Below are 12,153 nucleotides of genomic sequence, written 5' to 3'. Positions count from 1 at the left end.
CCTGTCCTGGAACTAGCTCTGTACACCAGGCTGGTCTCGAACTCACAGAGATCTGCCTGCCTCTGCCTCCCGAGTGCTGGGATTAAAGGCGTGCGCCACCACCGCCCGGCGCAAAGCAAGTTTTTAATGACTACAAATAGTCATACATTTTGCACATGGAAAAAAAATATACCTTAGCTACTTTCCTCCAGTTCAGACAGTCAAAGAAGTAATATGTTCCCCTCTCATATGTATTGGTTTTCATTGTGGGCTCCATGCCTGGTGCTCTGGTAATCCACACTCGTTCTTCTTTGTGGTATCTCCAATCACGGTTAAAACTTCAATTTTTAAAAGAGAAAGATAATTAATTTTTCCTATGACCATGTTAAACACTTACTTATACATGTGGTAATCCTTTCTCAGAAAAGTTATATCTAAAGTATATACATATGGAAGCGTCTTTACCTGGCTCTACTATTAAGTATAGATATTCAAATACAGTAAGATAACTTCTTTTGTTCCAAAAGCACATTTTTTAGTACAAATAATTTAATTAAGTTGAATAAACTTTATGTAGACAAAATAATTTAAAAGTTATGAGTGATATAATAAAATTTGGGCAGACCAAAGAAAGATAAAATATACTGAATAAATGACAGAAATTGAGGCACACTAAAATAACAGCCTGGTGAACTACCTTAAGTTATTAAGTAAGAAGCCAATTTGAATAGATTATGTAAATCACACAACTTTACAGTCATGATGACAACAGAATAGCCATTTCATAAAGTTTAATTTTTAACTTTAAATCATAAACTGTCAAAATCTCTAAGAGGATATCATCAGAACCCAAGTGATGATCTACAGCACTTAGAAACTGGATAGCAACATCCAAAGGAACAGATGTCCCCTGATGATGGACTTCCACGTAAATACATGCTTTTCTACAAACAGTTTAGTAGCTCACAAACACAAATGACATGACACAAAGCCGAATACAGATATATGAGTGATTTGATACATTTATTTATGACTAGATTAAAAGGAATAGGTATTAATCCTCATTTCACAAAAATGAGAGGGAAATAGTGAAAAAAGCAAAAAGTGAATTCTCTCAACTGAGAAATTTTAAACCTGACAATTCAGTATCAACATAGAGGCACAGGCATGAAGGGGCTTGTCTATTTAATAATGAAATGACACATATTAAATAATTCTGTGTCTATTCATCATAAACATCTGTGGTTCTTCAAGAATCACAACCAAACTCATTCAAAAACTTCAATTCACTAGGCGTGTCACTTCATATAGTTGGAATTAAGTCTGAAATTCTTTTTAGGTTACAGTGATTATACAGCTGCAATATGCTTTCAATGTAAACAAAATTCATTTTACTAAATATAAAAATAATCCCCAATTTCTCCTTTATACTTTTGTTGTTCCCCTGATGGTCCAGGGAATGACTAAAGCCTGGAGGTGCTAGGCAAGCACTTCACCACTGAACAACATCCCTGCCAACTTCAACTGGGCTGGGAGGAGAATTTTCAGAGAAAACAAAAAGTTGCAACCATCATCATTTTAAACACCTTCAGAACATCCGAGCTATGCTAGGAGAGAAAGTGGTAAGATATTCTGAACATACAGCTCTACTGCAGCTAAGAGTTGTAACACATCTCCTCCATTCATGTAATAGAGATAGAAGAGGAGGTCTTCTCCGTATCGGCCAAGCTTGATTGCAGCCAACTATAAAAGACAAAAAGATTGTTATAAACTGTAAACCAAATGTAAAATTTAATTGTTGCTACTAAAATAGAAATTGGAAGGATAAACAGAAATCTTTACTTAGCGCAGACAACTGTCATTTCAAAATTATGCTGCCAGGGAGTCAGTTTTCCAGCATTTCTTCATCTAAAGGAATAAAGTTACTTAGTGAACCCTAATCCTAACTCAAAAGAATGAGTGTATATGTAAGTATCCCATGGAGTGCCAGCTACACAAACCTGTAAATGCTGAATCTATATGTAGTGATTCACAAACCATTCTGAGATTTCCAGCAATCACAGATGGTAAGTACAAAAACCATGAAGACAGCGCTCTATTTTGTGTAAGGGATGGCTAAAGGATAACCTTTTGGCATTTACCTACAAGGTAGAAAACAGCCTACAAAAATATAAACTACATAAGTGCCACAGCTCAAAACCTCACATTAACAAAGTATCCACCTAGTCGCTTGGCTTCTGTGCATCATCCCAATGCAGTCTCCCCTATTATGTTCCGGTGGCAGTTGTGTATGTAGGACATTCTCCAGCACTTCTCACACTGACTGCACTAAGATTCTGGAACGCTTAGGCAACTGTAGCCTCAGGGCTACAGTTCGGTGGGGCACAGACGTGAAGAGGCTAACTTCAAAAGGGTTTGTGGTTTATCTGGATAAGTTTGTAAAGAAGTAAAAGCTTCCTTAATCATAAAACGAGAGAGTCAGGAGAATAAGGACCAAACTTCCTAAGTCAATTTATTGTCATCAACTATGGTTACTATGGTTACAATTAATAATTGCAGAAAATATCAGTCCTAACACTGTTTGGTTTTAAAAGCAAACCCCAAAACATTAGTATTGTTAACAAAAACCAGAATTGTTATACATAACTGAATGAGCATACAAAAGCATATCCCAAAGATTGCTACTAGACTATCATGCTGTCTGGCCTGAAAATGGTATCAGGAAAGGAGATAAATCCACACTAAGAACAGTATGCTACACTCACCTTATCCCTAATGTGAATGTTCGTTAAATATTCAGATGGAACATGGAAGTCTGTATAATGAAAAAACATTCTTATTAACCGATTCTTAGAAAACGTTTTTTAAAAGATTCTAAACATAAATAGATCCTCCTACCTATGTCCTGAGGCCGACAAGGCGAAGATGCCCAGGGTGATGCAAATTTGGGGTAGAGATTTCTGAACAAGAGGTAAAAAAAAAAAAAGCCACTTTAAAGAATAAAGTAGTAAAATATATTTATAACTTAATTTTGGTAAAATAAGTTTTAAAAAAGACTTCAAATAAAAACTGAGCATCGTTCCTGGTTCCCTTTCTGGAGTTTCCTGCAACTTTATAGCAGAAAAATGAAAAAGGGCTGCTTCCTTCAGCACTCTACCAACAGGGTACATAGCACAGAAAATTACAATATACTTAGGTACATAAATGTTCTACTTTCAATTAGCTATAATTAACAATGCTTTTAATTCATGTATACATCATTCTCCAATATAATTACTTTCCATGTATACCTTATTCAAATGTGTAAGCATTAGGAGCAAGATTTCATACTCACCAGGTATTTGTTTATGTGCATGCCTATTACAGACACCTGGAACTTTCCTAGGTCCTCTGAATACAGTGAGTGAACAAAGACTGCTGACACCATAAAACTTACTTTCGATTTAAGTATATGGTGGATTGGATGCGGGCAAGAATTAACATAATAAATAATTTATTCAGGGAGGGCTTGAAAGTAGGGAAATGGCTGTATAATTAAGTGAGGTGGTCAATTTAAATAAGATTTGACAAATTTAGATTTAAACAAATAAAAAAGAATATGATAAAGATAATCTCAGGTAATTATCTGGTAAACATTGTGCCAGTCAAGGGAAATATGAGAAAAACTAAGACACATCTGGACATGAGAGGCAGAATAAGAAGACTAGTGAAACCACAATGATGAGCAAAGGAAAGAGCTGCCGAGGTAAAGTAGGAAGAAAGAAAGAACAAGGTGAACAGGGGAGGGCTGCTCTACAGGGAGTTCTTAAATAGAACAACAAACCTGCAGGTGGTGTTGAGCATAGGAATAGCCTATTCAGAAGGATTACCTTGAGTGCAACATACAGCTGTATAGAAAGGGGGGAAGGAAAACCAAGACTCCCTGCCTTGTGATCCACTGACAAACTTCCAGGCAACAAGCCAGAAGGGCAGCAATATAGTGAAAATGTAGTGAAAATGTGATTTGATTCCGTATTTATCTGAGGACTGCATCTAAGGGAGAAGGAAGGAGAGAACTAAGATAATGCTAGGTTTCTCCAAGTATAACCGAGACTGAAAAGCATTGACAGTGTGGGCTGGAACCAGATCAGTTAAGAGGTATTTAATTGGTAATGGTACCTAAAGTCTCAAGTTCAGGAGAGAAGTCTGGAATGTTCAATTTACGTGGCCCTTCAAAGCACAAGATTAGACAAGATCATCAGGAATAAACAACGAGGACTAATTCAAAGGTCAAGGATAGGCGGTGTCACCAGCGTGGGAAATTGAGGGGGATGAGCTAAGGTGACCAGGTGAGAAGAACATCTTCAAGATTAAGAGAAAGAGCATTTCATGGTACACTTGATTTACTTGTGGAACATAGTTTAGTGGAGTGGTGGAAGCAGAATCCTAACTAAAATGGGTCTAATAGAATGCGAGAAGAAAAATTAGAAAAGTTAAGATGATTCATTTGAGATGTTTTGCTTCAAAAAATAAATTAAAACTGTGACAGTAACTCAGGAGGTTGAATCAAGATAAAAGTGTTTTGACACTAATGGAAAAATAAGAGTTTCCCCATGTGACTAGAAATGGCAAAACAGAAGTTTTGTAAGTTAGATGGAAATACAAGTGCCTTCAGTCAGAAGCAGGAGTGCTTAAAGAACCACCTTAAGTTATACCAGCAAGACCGTTTTGGGGTAGAGTGCTTACCCTATATTTCTATAACCTAGCTTGAGATACTAGCACCAGACAGAGCAGAAAATGTTAAGATTCACACTCATGAGTTTTCAAAAAGTTTTAAGAAGCAGGGACCAAATACTCTGGCACAGGTGTGTCAGATTAAGACTGGGGTAGGACCAGGTGGATGCCCTCTTCCATTTGCTTCTATTTTCTCTGTAAAGTAGAAATTTAGCCAGGACATTATTTGAGAGTTATGGACTGAAGAAAAGATATTAATAGCTTGCAAAAACACAAAACAGTCACATGGGATGTAACAGCAGCAAAAAACAGAACGAACAAACAAACAGTCAAAAGCAAAGAAAAAGTTCTAAATGGACTATGCATATCAGGTATGAGTATGCCTGCAAAGTTAAGAACTCACTTTGAAGTTCCAGAGCACGAGTGTAAAGCAAGAGTAGACGATGAAACTGTCGCTCTTCCATAGTCCATCCAGTAGATGGATCAAGAATGAAACAAGCAGACAGAACAAGGATAATGGGAAGAGGAAAACAACTGAGAGAAGGTCAAAACAATCAAGAGTCACATAAGTCAGATATTACAACTGACCATAAAATCTAATGGTGAGAAGGAAGTGGAAGAGGTAAGAACATCAAGGAAGGTAGAAGAATAAATGGATGAAAAATCCCAATAGAATCAAATGACTAAAGAAGTCACAGCACGAGAGGAAAGGGAAATGGTGATGGTTAGAAAGCAGGGCAAAAGTTAACCTTATGAAGAGGCTATAGTTCCCTAATAATGACAAGATCGATGCAACAGATAAGGATTTGGCTTGGGGGTGGGCCCAAATTCCTTGTAGATAGATTCTTATAGAACAGTATTTCTCAGTGACTATGGGCTAATAAGAAGGAACGACCCCAAGAGTTAAGCAGGCAATAGCAAGTAGTAGCAGATAATAGAATGTGATAAAATTAACTACAAGTTTGAGGCTGTCCAGGGCAGCAAAAGATATGCCTACAATGCTGCCTCGATTATTTTTGTCTTAAAAAAGAAAGAGGTAACTTTATGGCGACCTACTAAATGCTACAAGTTTATTTACAAATATGGAAGAAAAAAACCCACTTACTCAGGAGAGTTCAGATTGAGGCCTAATGTTGTTAAGTCACTTCCTAAAGCAAGATGTACCATTCCTGGGTCTGTCTCTGCTGCCCTGATAAATGTTAACAGGCCAATCATTCCAAATTGGTCCGTCACCATCCCTTGAGGAATGTTAGTAACTCGACCTGGTTAAGAAAAACAGTTATTTTTATTTTCTATTAGGGAAAATAGTGAAAATGTACTTTAAAATATCTGACATATTTATAGAGTCCCACCATCAGGTAACACCTGGATCCCCTTTTTCTGCTGATTATTGTTTTGTGTTGTTGAACTTTTATCTCCAGGGAATTTGGGTCCATCTGTACTTGAAGTTGTCTTCCCCGACGTATTCAAATTCTAGTATTGAAAAAAAGTGTGACATTAAAACATGCTAATTATGCAAGTTTAAATTTATCAACATCATGCTAGCTATTCACTATTATATTCAAAAAGGTAGTAATTACCTGTTTTCTACTCAAATATTGTTTCCCTAACTGCCTCATGGTAACCAAATAAATACTGTGTCTACACATGACTATAAAAGACAAGAAAGCTAGAGAAAATGGGTTTTTTTATCTTTTTTTAATCTCAGATCATAGATCACAAGGGATGGGGAAACCTTTCTTTCTCGGGGTTTTTATACTTTGGGGACACACACTTTAGTTAGAGTCAACACTTATATACAAGAGAAGAATCACACAGACTACAGCACTTGAGCCATTAGCAGACAACCTCTGAGGAAAACTAGGAATGTGAGCACTTCTTAAGTCACAGATGTCCATTCTTACCCAACAATCCTCTGTACAATGTCGCTTAGCAATACCCCATCACACATACAAAAAAAAAAGCTACTTGCAGTGAATGGTAGAAGAAATCAACACCCTTGTTAAATCAGGAAGAAGCTGAGTCGGCTGAATCAACACAGGTATAAAAATGTGTATAAAGATTCTTCAAGGAGAAAACTTACTCAAGAAAAACACAGCTCCTTAGAAGTCTATATTATCAAACTTCATGGGATCCAGCTGACAGGGACTACAATAAAAGTCTAAATTAACTGACAAGTTCAACAGAAATTTGCAAACCTATATGAAATAGGAAAAAAATAGGCTATCTTCTAGTTACAAAGCTTTTCACATTTTTCAGAAGTTAGATTATTACAGTGTTCAAAATCAATAGTTCCGAAGCAGTATCTAGTAAGTAACTGTTAATGGAAGACCAGTCTACAAGGAGAACACTACAATCACATACATGAATCTCCGGTACTTACAGATTTGCTGTCGTCATTACTTGACGTTGGATCTTTATAGCTGGAACCAGGTAATGCTGGAAAGTCTTCATTGTGTATTGAGAAGTCCTGGGATTGCTCATTTGCAGGTTTTGTTACCATTCCAACTATGTAATGAAAATAATCCAGAAAATTATAATTGGATCCATAATATTGTCATACAAATTACATAAAAAGTTAACTTTGTTCATAATGTACCAAGTTTTTTCTTAAAGCATGTAAAACGATAATCCAAAAATTAGTATTCAGGATAATAATAAAAAATGAAATTTTGATTTACTGCTGAAAAAACTCAACATATAAAGCAATATAAGGAAAATAAGTGGTTATCCTGCAATTCTAATCTAATATTCTGTATGTGCTTAAGATAGGATCTGATATTGGTAGGTAATATTAGCCAAAATGTTGGCTTACAGGCTAGCTTTAAATATCTGACTAGATGTCATAAACACGTTAGCTGTCAAAATAAAACTGAACACAATAAAAATTTTAAAAAGTGTCAGTAGTCTACTTAAAAGTGACTTACAGAGTGAGCATATTGCAACCAATTATAAAACAATTCCACTTTATTTCTCATTTTCTTGGACTCCATGTTACAGATGTAAAACATGCAAGAACTGGGAAATAATCTTCCCACTATGCTTGTCATTAGTCAGGCCCTTATTGGAGAACAAAATCCAGTTTGGGGCTCCACAATTCAAGAAGGAAATGGAGAAACTAGAGGTGGTCCAAGGAGAGCAACGGGAATGTTTAAAGGGATGGAAAAAGGACCTATGAGGAAAGGTTAAGAACATTAGCATCTGAACTGAGACTCCGTAGCCAGGTACTCAACTCCCAGGGCAGGTCACATTTCGTTATTTTGGGAAAACAGAATTGGAAGCTTTAAAATATAAAGCTTTCCCTCTACACATTATTTTTATTCATATTCAGGAAGTTCAGAAATTGAAATCCTTGACTGATAATGGAGAAAATATGTCTATTTTTAAAATAACTGACAAATTAACTCATCTAATTACTGTCTTACTATTGTTCTTTATCAGGTCTCACGCCCTAGAAACAATGTCATAGAAATGTCTAGACTGTTAATGCAGATGATACTCCCCTAACATGTTTTTCAGCGCTACTAGCCAAATTCTTATCTTACTAGAGACTGTAAAAAAGAATAATTAGGGATATTAATGATGGTCAAGAATCTATAAAACTAAAAATCTTAAGCACCGGTTCTGGAGAGGGATTACAATCTTTTCAAGAGGACATTTGCTAATAATGTCTAGGAGGGTGTGTCACAATGGATGTTGTGGCATGTGCTAGGCTATAGTCTATGCCCTCACACCACCTGTTTTCTGAAATTATCCAGTCCCAGTGTCAACAGTGTGACTCAGAGAAACACCTCAATGCACAGTCACTGTTAATCACCAGGAATATAGTCTCTTGAAAACTGTGGGGTCAACTAACAAAAGCCCAACCACAAAAACAATCACTTATATATAGCAAATTAAAACATGGAGAACAGAAAAAATAACTTCTGAGTACCAATGAAGTCAAACATTTAGGTTACAGTACAAACTTTTAGCAATGAATCATGTTATTGTGGATATATGGGGGAAAAGTTTTCAAATATGAATTCTGACAAAATAACACTAGCCTGATTTGACAACATAAACACATATGACCAACACTGAGACACGAATGTGTGTATACACATGACTATAACCTTCAATTGGCCATCGCTAAAAATCTTGATTACCGTAAGGTGCTCTTCCGGCCAAGGGGTTTATTAATGGGGTGGGGTTACCACTTCCTTCCCTTCTATTTCGGTCTGCTAATGCTGGGAAATCTGAAAGGTCCAATCCTGTCACATTTTCACTGCCATCTAAATGGTAAGAAAGAATAGTCATTAATGATTCTACAAACATTTAAAATGAGATTATAAAAACCAAAATATAATTGAAAACAACAGGTGTCTTCTTCCTTAATAATGCAGAGTGGTGTGATAGATACACAGGTAAGATACTGTGGACTGACTTGTGTCACTGGATTTTCTAATAACTGAGGAAAGCAGTATGCAGCCAGCACCTTAGCATACCCAATTCTAGAGATTTAAGAGATAAAGAGTAGGGTTATACATTATATCTCCCAATATAAGGGGCAATAAAAACTTACAGCTTATTAGGGAACAAAAATTAAACTTTTTAGATATAACTGCTTTTTTCATTAAAACTGGATGGATGGGGCTATATCTGGGTTACTTGGAGATTCAACAGTAAGGTATGATGATGACATTACCTTTCCGGACAAATGTCCAGACAGACTCTGAGGCAAACAGTAGACAGAGAGCCCCTGTCTACTTCTGTCTTGTACACTATTAGTTTGACATAAAAATGTGTACACATGTATGCAAATGTTAGCTACAGGCAAGGATGGACTATTCCTGTCTCAGGAGCAGGTGGGGAATATAGGTATGAAGAAAACCTAATTTATATTACCTGTTGATACACAGTAGGCGCTCAATAAATATACTGGATAAAGAATTTATTCCTTTTGCATTAGATTGCTACCATTAGAAAAAAACATTTAACTGAACTTTCCTATTTTAACCGTTTTTCTCTCAACTTTCAGTGTTCTTAACCTTGCATTCGAATTTTAAATCACTTAATTTTCTATCTACAATTTATCCTGTACTATAATTTTTCTTTAATCTAGGTTTCTCCTTGTTTTATAAGCATGTATAGTTTTGGGGCCATTTTCCAATTAATTTTGATCTTTCTCAAAATATTACAATTATAAGAATCAACTATCTTTTTTCTTAGGTTTACTGATTTTTTAAAAAAGACTTTTATTAACACACCAAGGTGATAAATTTAAAACTACAAAGGGAAAGGTAAAGTTAAACTACCTCACACAAATTATTAAAAAAATTGTGAATTTTCCATTAAAAGTACAATATGGATAAAGCAAAAGAAATGAAAATCTTTACTATTTTAATTTATAAAGTAATATCTCTCAAAATATGATTAATTATACTTTTTCTCCAAGTAAAAAATTAACTTGTAATACACATTCTTAAGTCTTCCAATGTCCAATTAAAAATTGTCATGTATTAGGTGAGAATATAATTTAACCAGCAATTTATAGTTTCCCAAATATAAACTTAGAAAGTGTTGAAAGCAATTTTTCCAGTACAAAACCTAAGAATTTAAAATTTCTGAAACTTTATAGCAGCAAAATAAAACATCATTCCGTTGAAATGTAAGAAGTAACCTTTCATACTGATTTCACATTAGGTATGAAAGTGTATACTTTAATACACTTTATTGAGGTATACAACAAAGTTAGGATACCCTAAAATCACCCCAGAAAACTCTAAAATTTAAATGCTTATGATCTTCTGTTCCTTTCAATGGTTTTAACCTTGGTTGATCCACCTCAGCTGTTCAACAAACCACCTCAACACTCAGAAGTCAAAAGCTTAGAGCTCCCACAAATGCAGGCTTCCTGTCAAGTCTCTTCTCATGTCAATGCATGTTCTACCTCACAGGCTAGTCTTTCACCTATGTTCCACCCAATAACCTGTTATCTGCCCCTCCAGTCATGGCAACAACCCTTTACTTTCTCACTCACAGGGGACAGGGGCAAAGAAACCAGCACCACCACTCCAGAGCTACCTTCTTCTGTCTGAGAAGTTGGGAAAAGGAACCAACAGACTTTAGTTTTTGCCAAAAATCAAATTAGTTTGCAGGTAGCTCCATCTTAAATAATACTGGATCAAAATATAAGGGTTCAATGTGAAAGTGTGTATTAAAGCTATTGTAAAATGGCCTCTACAGCAGACTCCTTTCAACCTGAGCCTCTATGATCAGAATGTCCTGCCACCCAACTCAGGGACAGGGCCAAGAATAAGAAGAATTCTGAAGAAGAAAAAACCAAACAAACCAAGATTCTGAGGCACAAATACAGACTAAATTAGTATTGACTCTTTACATATTAAAAAAAATAATGTTATGACACAAAATCCTACATTACAAGACCAGGTCGGGGGAAACACTGACATTGCTCGCTACCGTTTAGCTGATTCCTATCTATCCCTGGCAGTTTTTCACTAAATTCAATTCTACTATTTAAAACAGTCAAATCCTGTTAATGTTTAGAGAACAGTATGTTAAACTGCTTGTATTTCAGAACTCTACTGTACTTTTAGTAGGGTACTAGCTCCAGAATAAGCTTACCTGTTCCATTAAAAATGTTACTTGATAAGGAGTTATTCATTCCAAATGCCTGATTCCTGTTCATTCCAAATCCAGACATACTGGGTACATAGAAAATAATTTTAGATATACAGTAAGAACACTAACTTAGAAATGAAGAAAAACAAAAGTATATACTTTTGGTCTCCTCATATAAAATAACAATGTTTCAAAACCAATGCTAATTTGAGAGCATAATCTTCGTTTTTATTTAAAAATTTTTCTGAAACTCTTCAATGAACAAGAAAGAACCAAACAGTTTAAATAAATTAATTTTAAAAACAAAAAAGAAACTTACTTATGAATGTTGAAAAACGAAAATTAAGGGTACCATTTTATGGCCTTAGTGCACTATCTTGCTGGAGAAATTCACCTTTCTCAAAATGCAGGTAGATTTAGGATCCCTCCCTCACCCGCATGAACACTTGCTTTCTCTTCTCTGATTGGTAAAGCTTGCTTTTCAGTGTTAAGTCTTCTCTTCACAACCTCTGTATTTCCCAGCTACTCATTTCCACGAGTTCATGTCTTACTGACCCTTTCATTTGACCTGAATTAAACTGACCAGTTTTTCAAAAACTGAATTCAGTGTTCTAAAACACATCATTTCGTCTCTATATAGCTTAGTTTTCATGTACCTAACAGAAAAAAATTTTCTATAGCACTCCCAATTTTAATGTACAACACAATTTCTGGAAATAATTACAAATAACCCCCTCTTTCTTTTTGTATAAACATAAGCAGGACAAAACAAAGAAACAAACAAAAAAAGGAAGGAAGGAAGGAAGGAAGGAAGGAAGGAAGGAAGGAAGGAAGGAA

General features: G+C 35.5%; 1 protein-coding gene across 11 annotated transcripts in view; it reads right to left on the bottom strand.

Moving 5' to 3' along the window:
- The window catches only part of Cnot2 (CCR4-NOT transcription complex subunit 2), a 92,751-nt gene that overhangs the window by 5,753 nt on the left and 74,845 nt on the right, over positions 1-12,153 (bottom strand). For all 11 annotated transcript variants that reach the window (XM_013350367.2, XM_005358039.3, XM_013350373.2 and 8 more), the window contains 9 exons: positions 11,320-11,399; positions 8,841-8,966; positions 7,076-7,200; positions 6,045-6,165; positions 5,798-5,954; positions 2,878-2,939; positions 2,745-2,794; positions 1,622-1,722; positions 173-317 (listed from right to left, as the gene is read on the bottom strand). In XM_013350367.2, coding sequence (XP_013205821.1) covers positions 173-317; positions 1,622-1,722; positions 2,745-2,794; positions 2,878-2,939; positions 5,798-5,954; positions 6,045-6,165; positions 7,076-7,200; positions 8,841-8,966; positions 11,320-11,399 — 967 coding nt within the window. The remainder of the gene's footprint in view (positions 1-172; positions 318-1,621; positions 1,723-2,744; positions 2,795-2,877; positions 2,940-5,797; positions 5,955-6,044; positions 6,166-7,075; positions 7,201-8,840; positions 8,967-11,319; positions 11,400-12,153) is intronic.

This window comes from Microtus ochrogaster, chromosome 24 (assembly GCF_000317375.1).
Source record: "Microtus ochrogaster isolate Prairie Vole_2 chromosome 24, MicOch1.0, whole genome shotgun sequence".
NCBI classification, from domain to species: Eukaryota; Metazoa; Chordata; class Mammalia; order Rodentia; family Cricetidae; genus Microtus; species Microtus ochrogaster.
The sequence above is the reverse complement of the archived record's forward strand: the minus strand, read 5'-3'. Positions and strand labels throughout refer to the sequence as shown.